General features: G+C 43.9%; 1 protein-coding gene across 4 annotated transcripts in view; it reads right to left on the reverse strand.

Moving 5' to 3' along the window:
* NAXD (NAD(P)HX dehydratase) overlaps positions 1–23,680 on the reverse strand; it is a 34,092-nt gene that overhangs the window by 1,745 nt on the left and 8,667 nt on the right. For 3 of the 4 annotated variants that reach the window (XM_066579833.1, XM_066579826.1, XM_066579820.1), the window contains exons 2-9: positions 17,093–17,243; positions 13,908–13,953; positions 10,958–11,046; positions 10,758–10,866; positions 10,608–10,658; positions 10,427–10,531; positions 4,946–5,066; positions 1,085–1,205 (exon numbers count right to left, since the gene is read on the reverse strand). In XM_066579833.1, the coding sequence (XP_066435930.1) occupies positions 1,085–1,205; positions 4,946–5,066; positions 10,427–10,531; positions 10,608–10,658; positions 10,758–10,866; positions 10,958–11,046; positions 13,908–13,953; positions 17,093–17,243 (793 nt within the window). Of the gene's footprint in view, positions 1–1,084; positions 1,206–4,945; positions 5,067–10,426; positions 10,532–10,607; positions 10,659–10,757; positions 10,867–10,957; positions 11,047–13,907; positions 13,954–17,092; positions 17,244–22,110; positions 22,477–23,680 lie in introns of all 4 variants that reach the window. The other variant, XM_066579812.1, reaches the window with a different exon arrangement.

Here is a 23,680-nt window from a genome sequence, read left to right on the forward strand (position 1 = left end):
GGTACAAAAACCAGTACCATTTTCTAACCCCAAAACCATCAGCTACCCTATGCTAGTTCAGACCAGTTGAACACAGTCAACCCGTTGTGTGGCAGGTGCAAATTGTGCCACCTTCTAAATGCTGCAATATGGGGTTTTGTTTCTTGTAATGAGACTTTATTCAAACCTCTATATCAAGTTTGCAACTCGTAGATTAGGTGCCAAAAAGTGGGTAAGACTCTCAATCAGCAGTCATCTTTGTTGAAGCAATCATTTGCATGGAGTTTGTATGCTTCCTCCAAAAGACATACTTCTGATAACTGGCAGCCATATGTGTTAGACCTACAGAGATTAAGCTGAAGTCAATGGAAGCTGTCCGATCTGCGGCACACCGGGAAATGTCACTCCGGGCGTGCTGTGGGTCCTGTGGGAAAGCAGGAGATTTATAACCTCGTGTTATCGTGTTGTGGATATTCACACATCACTGCAGACATTGCACAACTGAATACCCACAGCAATACTGCAGAAAATCCACACTGGCCACATCCACACCTAAATGGTACATATTTGGCTATATTTAGGTACAGATCAGCCGCGGGATTTAAGTTTTATATTTCAAGGGTTGAATTCCACAGAATAGGCAGACATGATGCAGCTCTAGGATCCGCAGCCATTTCTGAAAATGTGGAAGATTTCTGCAACATGAAGATTTTTTAAATCCCCTACATGTCTTGTACCTGAGGCCGTGTTCACATGGGCGTAAGCGCATTTATATGAGGGGTGTTTTTGTGCGCGCCTAAATTAGTTTAATATGTTCTATTTTCATGCGTATTGTGCACGAACATAGAACACGCTGCATATTTTTGCGTAAACCAGATACATTCATGTAAATGAACCCACTGAAAATCAATGGATTCTATTCCCTGTGTATTGCACTTGCAAACGTGTTCGTGTGACTAAGCCTTAAGTCTTTCTTCTTTAATCTGTGAACTACAGAACCCATTGAGATCATTTACCACTTTTGCACCATTAAGTTTTTAAAATTAATTGCCAAATTGTGTTGGAAGGGAAACGACACCATACACATCGATTTGATATTACATACCCATTTATCTTTTCTGGTCCAGCAAGGAATGCCCAGTGTACGAAGACGCCAAGAGAACCAGCTAGAAGATCGCCCTGTCCCCCACAACGGCGGCTGCTACCTTCATGATTGCACACTAAAACTTAAACACAAGAACAACTCAATAAGATTTCTGCTTTCATGAACACAAAACAAGTGACTCCACTAACCATTTAGTGGACAGGCAAGTGTGTCAGAGTAAGTGCACTTTAATTTGTGCCAATCTCTTGCATAAAAGATACAAATACCTTGTGAAAAGTATACCGCCTCTAGCTTGGATACAAGATGTGATATGGGTGGGCATGGAGGCTCTGGTACCTTGTTGTACCGCCTCTAGCTTGGATACAAGATGTGATATAGGAGGGCATGGAGGCTCTAGTACCCTGTTGTACAAACTCTAGCTTGGATACAAGATGTGATACGGGCAGTCATGGAGGCTCTAGTACCCTGTTCTACCGCCTCTAGCTTGGATACAAGATGTGAGACGGGCAGGCATGTAGGATCTGGTACCCTGTTGTACTGCCTCTAGCTTGGATACAAGATGTAATACGGGCAGGTATGGAAGCTCTAGTACCCTGTTGGGATGCCTCTGGTTTGAAGGCAAGATGTAATACGGGCAGGCATGGAGGCATGTAGGTTCTGTATGGTATCCTACAGCATATCGCTCCGTGTTTCCTCTAACTGAGCTTCTATATTGTGCAAATTCTTAGGCTGAAGTTAGAAACCAAGATGTTCCCATACATGTTCTATTAATGAAAAGTTTGGTGACCAGACAGGTCATGGAAGTGTCACAATGTTGTGGAAACATTCCTGTGCGGACGAGCATTTTTCTGTTGGACAATGCCTCTTGGAAGCCCTGCCATTAGAGGAACACATGTGGCTACAGGATATCCTGAACATATCGCTGAGCTGTCATCGTTCCTCGTACCACTACTAGAGGTGACAGACTGTTGTATACAATAGCCCCCCACACCATCACACCAGCTTAGGTCTCCAGACATGAACCTCAACTAATCCTGGATTCATCACTGAAGACAACCCAGTTCCACTCAGTAGTAGTCCAGTTTTGTCGTGAACAAAAGCAATGCAAACAGAGGTGGGTGTCAAAGTCAGTACCTGTAATGGCTAAAGGACATTTGGTTTTGAGGTGCCCAAGTGCCAGGAAATGGTTCCGACAGACACCAGGACCTGCAACGATGGTGGCACCTGCCTCTAGTTGGTGGATAATGAAATAGTTAAGAGTTGCTTGTACATGTCAGGCAATCCCCTGTATTAGTGGTCTGTCAACGGCGTCCTGAGTCAGGCCACCTTGTTTGCGTGCCTTCACACATACACTGATGGCAACAGTCTGGTCAGAACGGCCCAGGTGGCGGGCAATTCGCCAATACAACCATCTGGCTTTTCACAGTCCAATAATGCCTCTCCTCTCAAATTGTTAACTGGGCTGTTTTTTTCAGGATAACTTGTGGTTTTCGTTGTTACCCCTTTAGGTTATGTAACATTTTGATCACTTTTTGTTCTGTGTTTTTGGAGGGCAGGATACAGAAAGCAGCAAATTCTTTTAGTTTTTTTTTCCCTTTGACATTCAGCACACGCAAAATACGTAAATTTGACAGGACGGGTTGTTACAGCTGTGGCCATACCAATTACATATACTTCATCTTCATTCACTTTTAAATGGGAAAAGTAAAATGTGGTGGGAGAAACATTGTATACCACCCTGAGTGCGGTTCTTTACATATCAAGCACCCCACAAACTTAGGGTTAAGCAAGGAGGGACGTATTTGGCTAAGGGGGTAGTGTACACTTCTGTCTAATATGAGGGAAAGAAAACTGATCCGATCCAATCCTCAAATCCATCTCCAATCTCTAAATTTACTCCTCTCTGAAAAGGAGATGGGACAGAACCTTAACTCCTTTTCACCCAGTAGGACATGCATGGAAGGAAAGAAACGTGGGGATTCACCCACAAAGGAGTTCTTGGGGTATACTAGAACCCCTGTTTACTGTCCAACAGTCCATCAGACAAATTTCATAACCTAACCAAATCTGGGGAGGGCTAGATTGCTAAAGAAGTTAGTAAAGCTCTTGTATGACCCCTTAATAGCCCTGAATAAAGCTATAGCCCAACTGCTCAGGTCCACCAGTGTGCATACATTAGTTCAGATGCCAGAAAATTACAATCCCCAAAAAGTTGGGCTGCTGTGTAAAATGTTAGGCGGGGTAAAAAAAAAAATGCAGTGATTTGGAAATCTCATAACCATATTTCATACCCAATAGAACACATATCAGAAGGTGAAAGTGAAACATTTTTTCCATTAAATGTTTAAAAAATTTACTCATTAAGAAATTGAAGGCAGCAACACATCTCACAAAAGTTGGGAGCTGGAAAAGTTAGCGATACTAATGAAAGACAGCTGGAGGGTCAATTTTCTATTAAGTCACATGACACTAAAAGGAGAATGTTAGAGAGGCAGAGTCTCTCAGAAGCAAACATAGTCAGAGGTTCATCAATCTGGGGGGGGAAGGGAACTGCGTCTAAAAATTCTGGAGCCTTTCCAAAACAATGATTCTCAATGTGAAGATTTTGAATCATTTGATGACATGTACTGAAGATTCTGGGATATTCAGAGAGATTCATGTGCACAAGGCAGATGGGCAATATTGCATGCCTGAGATCTGCAGGCCCTCAGGTGGCATTACATGACGAACAGACATGATTCTGTAATGCAGATGACTGCATGGGCTCAGGGATACTTCCAGAAATCATAGTGTGAACACAGTTCAGTGTGCAATCCACAATTGCAAATTAAATCTGTATCAGGCAAAGCAGAAACCATGGATCAACACAATCCAGAAACTCCAATGTCTTCTCTGGGCCAAAGCTCATTTAAAATGGAAAACTGTTCAGTGAGCAGAAAAATCAAAATGTGAAATTCTTTTTAAAAACCCCAGATGCTGTGTCCTGGGGACTCAAGAGGAGAGGGACCATCCAGCTTGTCGTCAGCACACAGTTCAAAAGCCTGCATCTCTGATGGTATGGGGTTACATTAGTGCCCATGGCATGGGCAGCTTACATATTGTGAAAAGCACTACAATGCATATATTAGAACATACTCCCATCCAGACTTCACTTTCAGGGAAGGTTGTGCATAGACAACAGCAATTGGACGCCTTACTTCCTAGACGCTTTTTTTAATAGACAGTTATAAGGAGGGAATGTAATGGTAGACATGACCCTGTGCCAGCTTGTGAGATGTGTTGCTGCCAATTTCTAAATTACTTTTTTTTTAAATGAAATTGAAAAAAATTCTCACTTTCAACTCCTAATAGATATTCTTTAATGAAAAAAACAACCCTTTTTTAAAAAAGATTTCCAAATCATTGCATTCTCTTTCTTTACATGCATTTACATTTTACACAATGCCCCAACTTTTTAGGAATTGGGGTTGTATATAAATTAGGTGCCGCTAATCAACCCACCCGGGGGCTTAGGTGCCTGAAGTGCTAAACAGTTGATTCTGGGCACAGTTCCCTAGAAGGAGTGCAGCAAGCAGTCCGTTGTCTTGAAGAGCTTCTTAGGTAGCATTACGGGTGAAACATGAAATAAGAACTTAGGAAGGTATATCATTTTGAAGATGTTAATGCAACCCATCAACAAGGGCAAATGCTGCCTAGAAACTGCTGGAGTAAAGCCTAAGCATGCATCAAGATCCAGGATGGTTTCAATGGGAGAGGAAACAATTAAGTCCATAAACTATTGGGTTTTTTATCCTGCTACTGTTCAGAAAACTACTGATACAGATATCACAATACTACTCCTCCTGTAGGGAGAGCACTAACCTTTATCACCATCGGAGATTAGGTCCCACTCCCCTTTCTGCACAATGGTTATATTGCCCATGGCTTGGCTAAGCTTCAGCACACTGCCATGATGATCGCTGCTATCCACCGGCTCCGTCAGCTGCAAGAGAGGAAAATCGCTCAGGATTCCTGACTGGCTTTACAGATTTAGGGCTCCCTTACACTGCCGTGGGCGAGATCAGGCCGTGGATATCGCCCTCGCAATCCTTCTGAAAACCCCTGGATGTGTGGCGTTTTACATGTAAACAGTCTACCATCCCTGCAGGACTGAAGGAATCCCCTGCCGCTGCAGTGAATCGCGATTTTCACCCTTTTCAGCAGGGCCAACGCGGCTACCGCCGGGCCAACGCGGCTACCGCCGGCCCATTGCAAGAAATGGGTGATATCGCAAAAAGAAAGGAGATGCGGCCATTTTTTCATGCGGCATTGCAGGAGTGAAAACATCGCAAATGAGAATGAAAACGCATTATGAAACCAATGATTATCAATAGTTTCACTCATGTGATTTTCTCCCCAGTGTGAAGGGGCCCCGACTGCTAACCAGATGCTCACTTAAAAGCCACAAAGCATTTATTCAGGTTCAGGCCAGTCCACACTCGGGCATATTCTCATTACGTACGCAATTTTTTCACGTGCTGCGTGCAATGCCAATAACCCATTGGTCTGTATTGTGACAGTCACACCTGCATTTTTTCACACACTTATTACTTGTACAAAAGAAAACTTGCAGCACGTTCTATCCTACAGAGTATTATGCATGGATACACGGCAAGATGCTGCGCGCCACCAACCCCCACACACTAATTGCATACTTGCTACGTACCCGCATGTGAGAAATACACATGTGGCAAACCAGCACACAGCATCATGTCAGCCTGGCCATAAGGCTTATTTAGACACAATGATTATCACTCAAAAGCCAGCTTTTGAGGGATAATCGCTGCGTGTAAACGTGCCCAACTTCCAGTTTCCACAGAACGATGGAATTCAGTTTTGTCTGAAATCAATCGTTCAGCAGAAGAGCTGATAAGACAGACCGCACGCAGTGTTCTGCGTAGTAATGAGCCCCCGCACAACTACAGTATGTTGACGGAAAAATTAAAAAGTTACTGTGCGCAGAAGATGGAGCCAGAAAATGATTGAAAAAAATTAAATCTCTTGAAAAATAAATACTAGCAGTACAGCAAAGCAAAAAAAAACAACTAAGTTTGGTATCGTAGTAATCGTACTGACCCATAGAATAAAGTTATCAGGTTGTTTTTGTTGCAGTTTGTGCCTTGTAGAAGCAAGACGCATCAAAAGAAGCTTTTCAGTACATTAAATAGCACCACTGAAAATTACAACTCGTCCTGCAAAAAACAAGCCCTCATACGGTTAGATCGATGAATTGAATGGCATCCACCTCAGGCACCCATTAAACATATATACATTCTGAGTTTTCATGATGTATCCTTCAAATGGATGCCATTATAGTTTATGGGGAATGCATGTATTAACCCTTTCCAATCCACTGTGATGTCTGAAGACATTATGACTTAAAGGGGTTGTCCCGCAGCAGCAAGTGGGGGTATACACTTCTGTATGGCCATATTAATGCACTTTGTAATGTACATTGTGCATTAATTATGAGCCATACAGAAGTTATAAGAAGTTTTTCACTTACCTGCTCCGTTGCTAGCATCCTCGTTTCCATGGAGCCGCCTAATTTTCGGCGTCTAATGGCCAAATTAGACGCGCTTGCGCAGTCCGGGTCTTCTTCTTTTCTCAATGGGGCCGCTCGTGCAGGATGCCGGCTCCGTGTAGCTCTGCCCCGTCACGTGCTGATTCCAGCCAATCAGGAGGCTGGAATCGGCAATGGACCGCACAGAAGCCCTGCGGTCCACCGAGGGAGAAGAACGGGGGGGGGGGGGGGGGGGGGGGTTTGAAAAAAAAACAAAAACCCCATTTCGGCGCGGGACAACCCCTTTAAGGCTGTACAGATCCAATGTTGGAAGACGCCTGTTGGGGTTCTCTTACTGTATATTGCCAGCCTCTCTGCTGTCGGAGCCTATCCAACGTGTCATCTCATGCAATATGGGCTTTAGCCAACAGATAGCGCTGTTGAATAACAGCAGAAAAGAGTAAGCCCCCTAGGAAAACCAGGATACAAATTGGATTGAAAAGGGTTAACCCCTTGAGTGGCGGGTTTCTTATCACCCTGTCATACTCACCAGGGCATTTTTTTTTTTTTTTTAACAGGCTAATCATTTAATTTTAACTAATTTTGCAGTCGCGTTCCAAGAGCCATAACTTTTTCATTTTTCCATTGACACGGCCATATGAGGGCTTGTTTTTTGCCGGACAAGTTGTACTTTTTGATGGCATCATTTTTGGGTATATATAATGTATTGCATAACTTTTGTAAAAAAATTTGTAGGGAGATTGGGGGGGAAAAAAAAAAAAAAAAACAATAGATATTCTGCCACTTCTTTTTTGGATATCATTTTTAGAATATTGTGGTAACATTATGAGTCAACATGATTATGCAAGTCAACACGATTCTGGCGATACCAAGTTTATACAGTTTTTTTATGCTTTGCTATTTTCGTACATTTAAAACTTTTTTTTTTTCTTAAAGGTTTGCTTTTGTGTCGCCACATTCTAAGAGCCGCATTAATTATTTTTTTCCATTGCTGGCGCTCTAGAAGGCCTCGTTTTTTTGCGGGATAAACTCTAGTCTTCATTTATCTAATTTTTGGGAATATGTAAAATTTTGATAGCTTTTTGTTCTATTTTCCTAGAGGAAGATTAACAAAATCTGTAATTCTGGCATGTTTTTTATTTTTACTTTTCACTGCATTCTCTGAACAGTATAAATAGTATATTAAAGTCTACAGGCCGTTACGATTATGACAATACCAAAATTGTAAATTTTTTTGGTGCAAAAAAAGAAAAAAAAAAAACTAAGATTTTTTTTTTTAAATCGCTGCATTCAAAGACCCCCAGCATTTTAATTTTTTAATCAACGGAACTGTGTAAGGATTTTTATTTTGCGGGAGGTGGTGTACTTTTTATAATTTGTAGTACCATTTGTAGTTCAGTGCAGCATTTTGATCACTTTCTATTCCGCTTTTTGTATGGCGAGATTAGCCCTTTTTACGTTTTAAATTAATTTTTGCCCATGCCGTGCACCTTGCAGATTAAATAATGTACTAACTTTCTTCTCTGGGTCATTTTAAACACAGGGATGCAACACGTGCAATTTTTTAAAAAGTAAAAGGGAGAAAGGTGGGGTTTTGGCATTTTATTTTTTTATAATTCTTTTACTAATCTTTTTTTTTTACATTTTTGTCCCTTTAGGGCAGAGGTGTCAAACTCATTTCTACTGAGGGCCACATCAGGCTTGTGGTGACCTTCAAGGGGCCGATTGTAAGACAGTATAGTAAGGGCCTGTTCACACAAGCATATTTGCATACATAATATGTAGTGAATAGCAGCCATTGATTTCAATGAGTTCATTCACATGATGTATATTCTCACACAGCATGACCTATTTTGTTACGTACTACGCACCCCGAGAGGCCATTGAAGTGAATGGGCCGCACAAATACATGGTGAATGCGCAGGAAACCCATGTATTCACTGCATATTTGCGCACCATTTCAGTGCGCCCATCAGCGTTGTTTTTTGCGTGCCCAAATACGCAGGCATAAGCGATTTTTCGATTGCGCAAACACGCAGTATATTTGTTTAACCGAAATAAGATTACACCCATGTGAACAGGCCCTAATAGTGACCCCGATAGTGGCCCCAGTAAAAAATAGCGACCCTGATAGTAGCCCCAGTAAAAAATAACTACCCCGACAGTGGCCCAATTAGTAATACCCCCATAGCAACATTAACTCCCCCCACCCCCAGTAATAAGATTAACCCTCAGCAATAATAAACAGTTCCCCCTCAGCAATAAGCCCCTCTCAGTAATAATGAGCCCCCCACCCCATAGCAATAAGCCCCCCCCCTTCCTCAGTAATAAGAGTTCCCCCCCAACCCATATACTTACCTCCTCCTTGCTGTCAGCGCCACTCCCCATCTGTTCATGCTGAGCCCGGATGCACACTGACGTCAGTGTGTGCGCCCGGCACGCTTCCTCCCGAGTCCTCTCCTGCGGAACTGATGAGCAGGGGACTCAGGGGAGGATCGCTGCTACACACTGACGTCAGTATGCGCCACGATCAGCGCTAACAGCATGATTACCAGCGGGGAGCTGCGGCACCCCAGCTGGTAATCGCTGCAGTGGTGAGCGGGCCTTGTGTTTGACACAGATGCTTTAGGGGATTTGTAGAATACTGAGGCATAGCAGGGCATTAGACAGGCTACGACACTCAGAGAGTCTGAGCGTCATAGCCTAATTTAGCTGGCAAACTCGGAGGCTATATTCAAGCCTCTGGGTGCTACAGAGACCCATCAAGACCCCCTGATCACATTGCAGGGGGTCCGATGGTGACAGAGGGAGCCCCCTCCCTCTGACAGCCATTTACATGCTGCGGTCGCACATACCACGGCATGTAAATGGTTAAACAGGGGAGATCGGGGGTTTTCTCCGTTCTCCGCTGTAAGAACTTGTGCCCAGCTATCATCTGATAGCCGATCAACTCTCCCTGCCACAGCTGGCTTCTGACAAGCCGATGGTCTTAGTGTCAACGTGTAAACAGTGCAGGAGTTTAAAAAAAAAAAGCGGGAAGTTGCGGTTATATCTTCTCGCTTCTTTTTTTAAAGTCCTGCACTGGCTCTTTATTGGACTGTGCAGGCGGTGTGTGTGCAGAACACAACGCTACAGCTTATAGCATTGTGTTCTGCACGGTCCCATAGTGAAACATAGCCCGATTTCCGGGCTATATCACTATGGGCAGTGGAGCTAGTCCTGGAAAATTTTTGGGCGTGCCACTGAAGGGGTTAAATGACTGTGGCATCTGTTTAATGGATAAGTCACAAAAGCTTATGACTTAGACATTACATAGATAACATTATAGAGTTTGCTTGACTGATGCTACTGATAGGCATCAGTCACAGCTTCCGTTTCACCTATACGTCTTTTCCTGGCATTATGTTAAATGGAGAGAAAAAAAACACGATACTGGTTACATGAGCGTTGGAGGTTCCATTTGGAGCCTCTGTCGCTGATTTACATGAAAATCCCACAAACAAACTGAATGCATCCCATTACAGTCAATGGGGTCCGTTCAGCACCGTTATAATGGTGGAGGAAATTGCCCATTGGTTTCTTTTTTCCTGTTCCTATAATGGAGAAGGAGAATAAAAACCACAATGCAAGTGTGTCAGTCAAACCCTTTGCACGCAGTGAAATATGCTAGGTAACCAATAATGAATCTAAAATCTGCAGTGTAAAGTCGAGCCAATTCTCCTCCTTTTTCAGTACATGAACCAACAACATGCATCCCCACTGTTAATATAAATGCCTACCACAGCTTCATACAGCCGACTGAACTCCATGAAATTTGGGGTGAGGACAGCCCTCTGATAGCCTTGAATAACAGAAGGTTGTTGGGCAATAAGCCAAAGTCCATCCTAAAATATAAGGCAACATCTGCTTAGTACCAAGAGAAGTACATCAATGACCACAGAAACTAAGCCGCATACTTACTGCATCTATAACGACAGGGATGCCTTTTGCCTTGGCTTTTTCAATAACTCCCTGGAATTGAAACACAGGTCTTAAATGTTTTCATAAGATCTACACACAGAACATGAGTGACCTGAGGGCTAGAATACCATTTCCCCGTGACATTATTACCTTTGCGGTGTCCAGTATGGAATCACTTCTTCCCAGACCCGGTCCTATTACTAGAGCGTGTAGTCTGGGAAGCCATTTTTCTATCTCGTGTAAAGCATTGGGGTGGTCACTGTGTGAAGATCATATGCACAATGTACAGTGAACATACAGATTTGATCAAAAGCAGTCGTATCAATAATACTGACGTAAGGCACACTTACAGAACTGGATGTACAATCAGCTCTGGACTGTATGACTTAATCACTGTTGCTGCATCTTTGGTACAAAATACCTGGGACAAATCTGCACCCTATGAGAAGTAACATACAGGAGGTCAGAGCCATCAAAAACCCAATAATGCCCCACTATTACAAGAGATATCATGCATAGAGGATAAAGGGGTCATTTCTGCTTCTGTTACCGCATTAATACTTCTTGCTAAAATGTACAAAACGCAATTTGCTGAAACGAAACTCACTTTATACAGAATACCTTAAGCTGGCTGTTCAGATCATATTGTAATTCATACTGTTAGAGTGAACGCTTTGGAATAACACTGATTTCTGTATTGATTAGGAAGAAAACATCTAATTGTAAAAGCTGTAAAAGCCTCTGTAAGGTGTTCACAATTGGAAAAACACTGAAGAATGGGGTTTATGAAAACTACCACCAAACCCGTTGCGGCCCAACCTTCAGTTTGCTGAAGACCACCTGCATATTCCACAATGCTTCTAGGGAAATGTTCTTTGGGTAAAGGAGACCATAAAAGAGGAACTTTGGAACTTTTTAGCACAGATGCGCAATACTTCATTTGGAGGAAAAAGGTGACTGCACACCAATACTTCATCCCGACTGTGAAGCATCATGGTTTGGGGCTACTGGCTCAGAATCTGGATGCCTCGTGTTCATTGAGGGAAGATGTATCAAAACATTTTACAGAAGAATGTAAGAGGTAGCAGTCCACGATCTCAAGCTGAAGAGAGGTTAGATAATACAAAACAATCCAAAGCTCAAGTAAAGCAACTAAAAATAGGTTGAAGAGCCCAATATTGGTTGTATGAAATGCCCCCCCAATGGGAGAGTTTAAAAACAAAGTTAACTGGCCACAAATATAACAAGACATGGGGGAAAATGGCTGAGTGGCAAACCGGAGATTAAAGGTTAGCAACTAGATGTATGGAGATGTGCCGATCTAGCAATGAGTGTTATGTATCTGCTGACACAATGGGTTCTAGTGCAAATAAAAATTTAATAACTTAGTCAATTTATTAAACGGGTCAAATGCTATACACGTGCTTGACAGAATCTTACAGGTTGACTCCAAGGACACTATGAGTGAAATAACGGTCACCTACTATGTCTGATGTATATGAGGTTATATGCTGACTCAACTGGTGGGAATGCGAGAGAGAGGGTAAGGGGGTTAGACATTTATGGTTGAAAGAAATGTCAATAAAATCTCAAGAAAAGAAATTATTGAATTAAAAATAAATAAATAAATAAATAAATAAAATAAATAAATAGAGGGGATTTGTTTTGGAATAGCCAGAGTCCTAACCTTAGGCCAGCTTCACACGAGCGTGACGGGCTCCGCCGCGGAATATTCCGCTGCGAAGCCCGTCACGGCGCCCCCCAGAGACCCCATACTTACCAGCGGAAGATAGCGTGAAGACGCTTTCCCACCCACCGCCGCCGCGTCATGTGACAAGCCCACCGCGTCACGACGCGGCGGCGGCGGTAGGCGGGAAAGCGTTTTCATGCTATCTTCCGCTGTGTTACAGCGGGAGATAGCGTGAACGGACGGCTTCCATTGACTGCAATGGAAGCCGTCAGCACGTACATCCGCGGCAAATAGAGCATGCCGCGGGTGAGGACGGGAGATTTCATGGTGCGGAATTCCGCATCGTGAGCATTGTCCTATTAGGTTCAATAGAACCTAATAGCAGCGGGCAACGCAGCGGATTTTCGCCGCGAATTACGCGGCGTAAATCCGTTCGTGGGAAGGAGGCCTTAACCCGAGCAACATCCTGTGGCATGACCTAAAGAAGGCTGTACACACAAGTAATCCCAGAAATACTCATGAACTGAAACACATTTGCAGGGATGAATGGTCCAAAAGTCAACATTGTGCAAATGCTACCAGCATCTGCAAGAAACATTTATTGTAGGCAACTGCGTCTAAAAGGCAGACGTACAGATTTATGGAATATAAAAAGGTTCATTTTCTCTCTCTGCACTCTGGATGTACAATTATTTGTGTTATTAGTTTAGTAGGATTGCGTTTCTTTTGTAATAGAGTTAATAATATATGGTCTGAATTTATTTATCAATCTAAAAATCTGGTAATTACAAAGGCTTCACTTGAGGTCCTTTTACACGCAAACAATCTTAAAAATGACTGAAAGATTTAATGATCTATTTACATAGTGTTAATGGCCATTAACACGTTATCATTTGCATGTAAAAGGAGCTCCATTAGTTGTTTGCAGAGCCCAGAATGTGTTAAAACACACACCCAGCTATACAAACAGCTGATAGCAGATTGTATCCTGCTAGTCTTTTGAAAGATGAGCGAAATACATTCAAATGGAATGTATTTGCTTAGTATTTCAGCGGCTGAACAATGGATTTTAAGTCCGTAGTTCAAACGAAAAATGCCTGCGTTAAGGGCACCTGCACACAAGCGGAAATTCCGCCGCTGGAAGCCTGCATAGTATTGCGTTAACAAAATGCAATCCTACGCAGATGGCCGCGGTTTGGCTGTGCAAAATCTCGCGCGGCAAACAAACCACGGCATGCTCTATTTCTGTGCGGGGTCACTCACCCGCTGCCAGCTCCGGTCTGTGCATGCGCCGGCTGCCCAGATCCGACCATCTGCAGGCGGCCTTACATGTAACGATTATCGCGCATTTTTGGCCATTTGGATGAATTTTGAGCGAATTGTTGCATGTAAAAGGGCGTTTACTTTCCACAAAACTGCATGTACAATCTAACCATCAACATGCCAGACGGAGCAGGCAGATCAAGGACATATTTAAATCAGTCCATCACACCCTACACCAAGGGACATTTTATTAAGACTGGCAAACTAATAATAGCGGTATTAGGACCTGCGCTGTACTTTATACACCCACTGATGGGATATTCTATTTTTAAAATTAATTTACTTACCACTTTGAGTGCTGAAATTGCTGCGAAGTACGGAGCACCAGTATATCTATAAAAAGCAAGGTATTTTTAAACATAGCTCACTGATAAATATACGTGTGTTATAGAAAACATGCAGAGAAACATTGCCTTTGCTCAACACATGCCTAATGAGAAACTAATTTTCTGATTAGGCAGGGCTCTTTTCCTGCTAAGCAGGGATCTGCTATTCCAATTACATCCGGCAGATAAATATTTAGCTAAATTTATGTCAAATGTGATTCAAGTGTACTTATCTATTGAGAATATTACAATGCAGGAAGTTTATTACAACGATAGAATTACCATTTACCATCTATGGAAAGCATTACAAGTGACACAAGCTGCTGGCTTTGTCCAACAACATGTAGCTTCATCAGTCTAAGGGCTTATTCACACAGCTGGTGGAGTTTTTACATGCGCCCGCCGGCATCGTAAAAATGCATGCACGGGCGCATAAAAAACTAAAGTTTGTGCACCCGTTCAGACGGTCCAAGCCCTGCGCATATACGCCGAGCCGCAATGCCGTTGGGAGGCAGTTTAAAGGGGTTGTCTCGAGGAAGCAGTGACATTTTTTTTTTTGCCCAGTCCCCCTTATTAAGAATACATTACTAATCACCCGTGTGAATGACTTTTAAAGCCGGTTTCTACTTTCAGTTCCAGCGTTTCAACAACTTATAAAAAGTTTCCCAAAGATGGCCGCCGGCTCTTTTCCCAAGGTGCACCGCGGTTGCTTCAGCCCGACGTGCGAGCTCCCAAGACGCTACCAGCTGTGTCTCCCTGACAACCAGACGCCCCGTAGCCGCCGACCGGACCCCGGGATTAAACGCGGCCGACCACGGCACATGCTCTTGGGCCACAGTCACCCACCGCCAGGCAGCAGGTAACCGGCGCTAGGCCCCGGCTCCCCCGCGCTAGGCCCCGAGGCCCAGCGGCAGGCCCCTGACAACAGACGAAGGCTCCGGGGCCCCCGGCGGTCTATACAGTCCCCCCAGCGCACACAAAAAAACCCCGACCCCTCACTTACATGGGCAGCTTCTCGGCAGGGCTGGGCGGCTTCTAGGCAGGGCTGGGCGGCTTCTAGGCAGGGCTGGGCTTCTCAAGTTTCTGCACCTTTCTCTAACAGAGACTGGTAGCAGAATGGCCGCTCCAGCGCGCTCCCGAGAAGTGACAGCTCGTCTGCGCATGCGCAGAAGAGCTGTAGCGGCTAGCAGGCTGAAGCGGCTCGTGCTGAGAGCAGAAGACCGGACTGCGCAAGCGCGTCTAAAAAAGCAAGCAGACAGCGAAATTAGACGGAGCCATGGAGACGAGGACGCTAGCAACGGAGCAGGTAAGTGAATAACTTCTGTATGGCTCATATTTAATGCACGATGTATATTACAAAGTGCATTAATATGGCCATACAGAAGTGTATAACCCCACATGATTTCGCGAGACAACCCCTTTAACTCTGCTAAACTGTTCTCCCCCTTCTCTTCCCCTCTCCGACTCCCTGCAAGGGGAGAAGGCGGGACGGGGAGCTAGTGTGCTATGCTTCCACCCCCTCTCACAGCCATTGCAAACAGCCGGCAAGGGGCGAAGAGGAGCAGGGAAGGGGGTGGGAGTTTAGCAGTCACACTGCTGAACTCCCTCCCACCTCCCTTCTGCAGCAGCTGTCATAGGCTCTCATAGGAGTCTATGCAGCCGTCTGCGTAAAAGCGCCAGGCCGAAATGCACTATTTTGGCCGGCCACTTTTACGCCACGGAAATATGCCCATGTGCACTGATGCATTGTAAACCAATGCATCAGAGGGGCAGCATATATTGACCAGGTGTGAAAACCCGGTCGATATACGCCCGTGTAAATCCAGCCTAAAACCCTTACTTAAGCATGCAAAATATAGATAGACCAGTAAAGGGTTTCCAGGGTAATGATTGGGCAGAATGGCTTTTGACTCTGCTCTGCCCAATCAAATACCAGAGGAGGTGTAGATAACAGCACTGTTCTCTCCTCACCAAAGCTAGGAAGTAGTAGAAAGCTATGTTTACAAGCCTCATTTACATGAAAGTACAATGGATATAAAAAGTCTACATATCCCTGTTAAAATGCCATGTTAAAAAGAAAAAATTAACAAAGATGAATCATTTCAGATTTGCACCTGGAATTTGATCCATTATCTGTAAAATTCCACTGAAAAAAACTGAAATCTTTTAGGATTGAAAATTTTAAAAAAGAGAAAAAAACTCAAATAATTGCTCATGTATGTGACCCGATTCAAAAGAGTGGGTTCATATTCCTGAGACATTTGTGCGTTGCGCATCGCACAAATCTCGCACCATTTTTATGATCATTTGAAAGCTGCATAAGGGGTTATAAAAAAAGGATTTAAGGCAACTAAATTCTACGGCATATACATTTACATGAGGCAAACTCAAAATCTACAATTAAAAAAAAAAAAAAACACAACACGTTTTTGGAAGTTTTTCCCTTAATTTCAATGTGACTGTTGGGGGATAAAAGTGTCAGACTAGCAGGCCTGTATACCCAAGTTAACAAAACTGTTTGACACAGAACAATGTTAAACAATTGCACCGAGATTTCTTTAATCTAGCATTTAAAAAGTTTAGCATTTGTTTCCAGTATAAAAATGTTAAATAATCTATACTTTTACATAATCGAAAGAAGAAAAAATTAGGAGACTGTACAAAAAAAATCCAAGTGTCATAATATCAGATGTTTGCATTTTATTTTGGGGTTTATTCTTATACAAGTACATTTGGTATACTTACGACAGACCAAGAATCCAGACCATTTGATATTCTGGCACCGACAGGTCCAACTGATTAAAGAATTTATTCCAGACTCTCACAAAACAGTATCTTGTAGCATGCGGGCTGTGTGATATACATTTACTGCATGCAGCCAGTATGCAATGACATTGTGTACTGGCTGCGTGCTGCCAATCGCCTTGTACTCTCTTGGCATGTATGTGCGCGTAATATGCGCCAAGATAGAATATGCTGTGATTTGTGAGAGCGGCAACATGGCCGCCTACGGAGTATTGGTACAGTTAAACCAGTGCACATAATACGCCATTGCCATACGCTCGTTTAAGACAGCCCTGATGCTGTACTTTGTTTAATGAACATTCTAAACCAAGAACAATCATTCAGTAAGAGGATATGCTTACTCTTGACAGCCTCCAACAATGCCAATCTTCCCATCTTGACCTTTGTGCTTTTTAGAAGTAAGAGGGGGGATGACATTTCTGACCAGTTGGAAGATGTTCTCCATGTCCTTGGCTGGACGTGTGGGACGCAGAGAAAAGGATCTCTCCAAAACTAAATAGGAAAAAAAAATGACAAAATTAAGTCTTTTCAAGAGGCGTCAATATCAATCACTTGCACGCTCAAGTTACCCTAGCCTCAAAAACATCTCCAACATCCATCCCCATCTTATGGTGGAAACAGCTAAAACTTGTTGCCCTGATACGTTTCCAGGTTGATTACTGCTACTTGTTATTATCAGTCTTCTGTTCACTAAACTCTCCCCTCCCTATTCCATCCTGAATGCAGCAGTCTGTTTAACAGTTACATTGATGCCTTCACCCTGTGCCATTCATTACACTGGTTGCCTGATTACTATACTAATTCAATTTAAAGGGTTTGCCTGGGCCATTTCTAAAAGAAAGTTTATAAAGGGTTAAAATGAGGAGAAATTGAATAATCTCCTACCCCAGCAGCTCCGCATCCAGCATTGCGGCCCTGATGCCCACCGCACAGACCACGGAACAAGCAGTGGGAGGTCACGTACTGCGTTCATTGTGCACATCGGCACATGACCTCCTGCCGCCACTTCTTGGTTCTGTGTAGCAGGCACCGTGGCTGCAGCGCTGGACAAGCAGCCGGCCAGATAGAGTATTCAATTTCTCTTCGTTTTAATACTTTGTAAAATTTTTTGAATGTTCCACAAAACCCTATTGATCTTACCATTCATTCATAAAGTTCTTCACCCTATATCTCCTCCCTCAGCTCTGTCTAACTGCCCTTCCTGTGTGCTCTGTTCTGCCAAAGACCACAAACTAAGTTCAGCCATATCCGAACCTCACACTCCTGTCCCTAAGACTTTCCCCGAGCTGCTCCAGTTTTCTAGAAAGCACTATCCTGGACTATCAGGTTAATCCGCACCACACCATTTTAAGTGCGCACTAAAAACACATTTCTTTAGGGAAGCCTACTGTACTCCATAAATCTACCTCTTCCACATCTACCTTCTTTCTGCACTCTGTCCAAATCTGATCACAGTAACCCCCCTTAAACCGTACATACAAATACGCTTCAGTACATATGTAGATATTGGCTGCAGACCGGCTCACATACTACCCTATGCCATGTGAGCCAGTCACCAGCCATAAGATGGCCAGAAGAACTTGGCCGTCATGCGTCACCTCTTTTCCTCAGACTGTAAGCTCTTGCTGCCCTTACCCCTACTGTCCAGTTCGGTTATTGGTCTTGCATTATATGTCTAACTTCATCTCTATACAGACCCTATGATTTGCAAAGCGCTGCAGAGTATGTTGGTGCCATAGAATGATTATGTTTAGTTCTATAGAATGACTCATGTACTATGCTTCAAGGTGACAGTTCCTAACACTATATAAATGAGTTGCCTGGCTCCATTTATAACATTTCACACTTTCGTAGGCGTTGGAGATGAATCGTACAGGCAGCTCATATAATTGCTGTCCAACTCCAAAACACTCTGCCCTGTGATTGATAGAGCTCTCATATAGATAGGGAGAAAGCTGTCAGTCACTGGGTTGAGGGGAGCTGATAGGATAGGGCAGCATGATGGTGACAGGTCGCCTATTATCCTATATAGTCTATTTCACATATTTGCTAGACTTATACGGTACAGACTGAGTTCCGTCACACACATCTTTAAATCATCATCTGGCTACGCTTGGCAACAGACCCTTTATCTGTACTCTGGTTTAGACGTGTGACCCAACAGCCAAGATCTGTATAAAGCCAACCAAAGTTTATCTTCTGATTAGATCAGTATTTTTGCAAATAGAATCCTCGTCAGGGAGCGGTCCGACACTAACGGGTATTTTCTACAGTGTGAACAGTACTTGTATCCTAGGAATACCTTTGATTTCCTCCTATGTACTTTATTATACTACAGATAATGATGTTAATCATAAAATTGTGCAGATCGATATTGACAAGTCTTTATAGTTTAACTTGGGTTGACCCACATAATAAAGAATAACGCTATAACCTCCATTCCACCCAGGAATGAACAGAGCAGCAGTCGTGCATGCACACTGCCACTTCATTCATTTCAGCGGCACTGCTAGAGATCGCGACTTTCAAGCGCTCGGCCCTCATTGGCAGTCCCACTGATAAGAATGGAGAATAGTGCACATATATGTGATCACTGCTCCATATATGTCTGGAATCAGTGACCCCTGTTCTGGAGATCAGTGGTGGTCCTACCGGTCGGATCCCACTGATACGTTATTACCTATCCTGTACATAGGGACTAACTAGCTTTTAAGGTACAACCTCCTTAGCAGTCATCTGTGGTCAGTGTGTTTTAGAGAAAAAAAAATAAAGAACCCGCACCTATCAAAAAATAAGGTGCATTATGCTGCCTGTACATGGGCGAGTTGTGATTGCGTTATCTGCGGCGATAATCCGGCAGCGGGTAATACAGTGAACGCTTTCCATCAGAGAACTATGGATGGCGTCCATGAGCAGAGAATCATAGCAATTCTCCACTCCGGGATTCAAATTGTGGCATGCTGTGGTTTGCGCAGTGAGCCTATATATTAGATAGGCTCCCGGTGGAGACCTGTCAGTTCCCCCCCCCCCCCCCCCGCGGCAGAAAATGGCTAGTGATATTCCGCCTCGGCCGTAGACAGGCAGCCTAACACAGGTGGGTGCTACTTTAGCAAATATCCAGACTGATCTGATGATTTTGCCACAGAAACTACCCTTACCCTTCTTCTTACATGGTGGGATACTGCCGCGGCACCCACCTTTCCACTAGGATCTACATTTCTCTGATTTTAAATGTATAAGATATCTACAGGGAGACCACAAAAAAGCAGCCTGGCACCACACTTATGGGAGCCATCTCAGGGTACATTCACACGTAGCGGAAGTTGGGGCAGTTTGGCAGAGATTTAGGTTTGGACCTGCAGCAGATTAAATCTACTGCTGTGAATGAATGACCTAGACCTAAAGCAGCATGTAAGCACAGCGCGTACAGATGGGCGCTCAGCGCCTGCACATAACGGCGCTCGCGGAACGCTCACTGCACCGCTATACACAAGTCCCAAAACATCAAGTTCCACAACAGCTGTAGAGACGTTCCGTCTCATGGATGGCGGAGAGCGAAGACAAAAGGGAGATTTGTCCCCAGTAACCTGTCAGATCAAAGAGCCAAAGCAGATTTCAACCCTTCAACTCAAGGCTAAAATCAGCTGTGAATCTGCACCAATGCTGTGGATTTTAAATGCAGCAAAAATCCACCCCATTTCCACTATATGTAAATGTAATCGAAAAGAAAAATCTGTCTTTGTTGCCCATAGCAACCAATCACAGCGCAGCTTTCGTTTCTTATACTGCCGAGGTAAAATTAAAGGGGTTTTCTATGGAGAATACTACTGATGACCAATCCTCAGTATAGGTCATCAATAGTTGACCAGCCGGGGTCCGTCGCTTGGAACTCCGACCGATCAGCCGAGTGGGTGCATGCTGTCAGCACCACAAATACACAGAGGTCAGAGCAGAGACTTCTGCTGCTTCCACTCCGCCCTCTAATTGCAGCGCTGACAGCATGCACCCGCTCAGCTGATCGGTTGGGGTCCTGAGCAATGGACCCCAGTTGATCAACTAATGATTACCTGTAAACTTATCCATTAACCCCACTATACAAAGGCCACGCGGAGGAAGTGGTGCTCTTATGTAACTAGAGTGCAATGCGCTACTGTTAAGACTACATGGACTTTTATGAACTTGGGCAACAAAAAAGGAGTGAAAGATCTGTTTGGTTCTGAAAACGTCTAAGGGTGGGTTAACATCTGCGCTGGGTTTCACGTCTCCCCGGATGGACCAGGAAAGCGGAATCCCCATGGCCGAACGGCTTTGTCTCCGGACGGAACCGAACAGCGCCGGGCGGACCCCAGTGACTATAATGGGGTCTGCACATTTCCACTCAGCTGCTCAGCAGGCAGGACTTTTTCTTCCGGTAGTTTCCGCCACATCTGTAACAGAACCTCCATCCGGACGTTCCATCACAGATGTGAACCCGGTCCGAGTCTCTTTCCCTATAGGTGCATGGAGTTCAAGCCTAGAGCTTCCAAGCTGAGCAAGCAATGAGATTAAGAGAATTGTGTCATTTTATTCATACAATATTAGTCATATTGCTTACTTGTAGCAAGAGAGGAATCATTACATTAGTGCATGTAAAAAGGGAGAATTTAAAACAAAAAGTGGATCTATTCTATTATAGAGCTAATATTAACTTGAGCTCCAACAGTAATTAAAACCAATTTGGAAAATTAAGCTTTGTAATTGTAATAAGACAACTCCTGCCCATACGCCCTATTGGGGGTATATGGACATCCATAAAGGGAGGTCCCATATTCACAACCCTCCTTAATAAGCCACGATGGATAGCCGCAGCTTCCTTTCTGAATCTAAGGGTATGAGCCGATCATCGCCGTGGCTCCGCTGTGACTAGACCAGCCCTGTAAGCACAGTATCACGTCCACCACAACAGTCCCACGCAGACATTTCTGGCCTGGTTTCTTGCATGGGAATTCTGAAACTTTTAACCTGAAGACACAATTTTATTGAATTGTTCTTAAAAATATATATTTTTCCTCCAAATGCAGTTGGACATTCTAGCAATATTAAATAAGTGCTAAACCGATCTAAACTATTTAGTTTGCCCCAAACCACGTGGAAATGGAAACAACTTTTACAATTTTCTTTGGTGTAGTTTCCGCTGAAGCCTCCTACATGAGTAATTAGTATTTCTATCCCACGGTTAGTGACTGTGCGCTCCGATGGACTCCCTCTACAAGCCCTAATGTCACTTCCTATGGAGAGAAACAATCCACCAGACAGGCCCACAGGGTTTTGCAGACCTGCCGACCCCTACAGCCCGCTATTGACATAATACCCGATATACCTATTGGAGGAGAGAACGGTGAAGCAGTAGTAAAGTGCATTGTGTCGCCATATGTCCGGACGTTGCCTCGTATGGGGCTGCTGACGCGGCCATGCCCCCCTACGTGGGAGGTGGAAGAGATGCCATTTAGTAACTGTCCCAGCATCTGCAACATTTGGATTTCTCGATTGTGCTCAGCTTCTCGCCGCTTGTCCTCAATCTGCAGCCGCTGTTCCTCATACTTGTAAAACCTCTCCTCTGTCGTCACGCTTTGCTGAAGGAAACGCTCCATCATCTTGTCCAAACTGAAGCCCAAGTGGCGCTTCTTAGACTTTTTAAGCTGAGGTACCTGAGGTGGGTTTATCTTAGCATGAACAGATCTATAACCTGCGGTGGGGAGGAAGTTAGACAGGGTTTACTTAGGATACCTTATGTCAACTGAAATACAGAACAGCCTGGTTTACAGGGGGACAAAAAGAATTCCACTGCACTTCCATCTATCGTTCAACTGGCTGAACAGGTCTAAACAGCCGCATCCACAGCACTCTACAGAGCTTGGGTGCACCGATCAAGGTGATCTAGGTTAAAGGGGCCTGACCTGGTGACAGACTGCATCATAATGGAACACTCCATTTAAAAGGGGTGGTTGTCCACTACACACATTTATAGCACATCCACTAGATATACCATAAATGTCTGCTCAGCCACCTCTATGAGGATAGGACTGGGAACCAACGTAGAGGTCGGACTCCCAAGGATCATGGCATTGGTCTACAGTGGGAAGGCTCCTGTAAACATTAGGTTACGTACAGTTAGACAACTTTCTACTATACTTTAGTTCCCCTCGATAAAACAAAAACATTCTTGGTTAGATTTGGAGACCAAACCCCATCCTGATCCGGTGTCAACCACGCATCTGTTCAGAACAGAAGCAATGATGGTCTGATGGATCTGTTGTTCAATGGATCTAAATGTCAATTGACAGACCTGATAACGGGCACCATCACAGTAGCAACGCAGCATATGGCACATTACAAGTGACAGAAACCACAAGGGTCTGACATAGCACGGGCGTCTTACAAAATATCCAGCCCCGATAATCCTCTACATGCTTTTTTAATTGAGGACCTTACCTGAGGATAGATCATCAATAGGAGAATGGTGGGGGTCAGATATCTGGTACACTCACTGATCAGCAGCAGCCAGAACTATTATAGCTCCATACACCATGCAGTGGCCTATAATGGTACTGCACTTTCTCCCATTTGCATCACAATTTGGACCACTGCTGAGTGTGCAAGGCCAAGTTAGTACCTGCCGAGACTGGACCTAGATACTGGGCTCCTGCCGCTCTCAAACGGATGACCTAACCCGAGAATAGTTCATCAATTAAAAATAGGTTTAAAAAAAAAAAAAAAAAAAAAAAAAAAGGGCCGGCCTTTTCGTGACAGTAAGCATAGATCTTGAAAGTGATGAGGAATTGAAACAAAAAGTTTATTAGAAAGTTGTATAACTGTCAATTATATACTGTGACTCTGTTGCCAAGTCACATCTAAATGTCACTCATATACATGTGCTTCGGCTCATACTG

Source organism: Eleutherodactylus coqui, chromosome 1 (assembly GCF_035609145.1).
Source record: "Eleutherodactylus coqui strain aEleCoq1 chromosome 1, aEleCoq1.hap1, whole genome shotgun sequence".
Classification (NCBI taxonomy): Eukaryota; Metazoa; Chordata; class Amphibia; order Anura; family Eleutherodactylidae; genus Eleutherodactylus; species Eleutherodactylus coqui.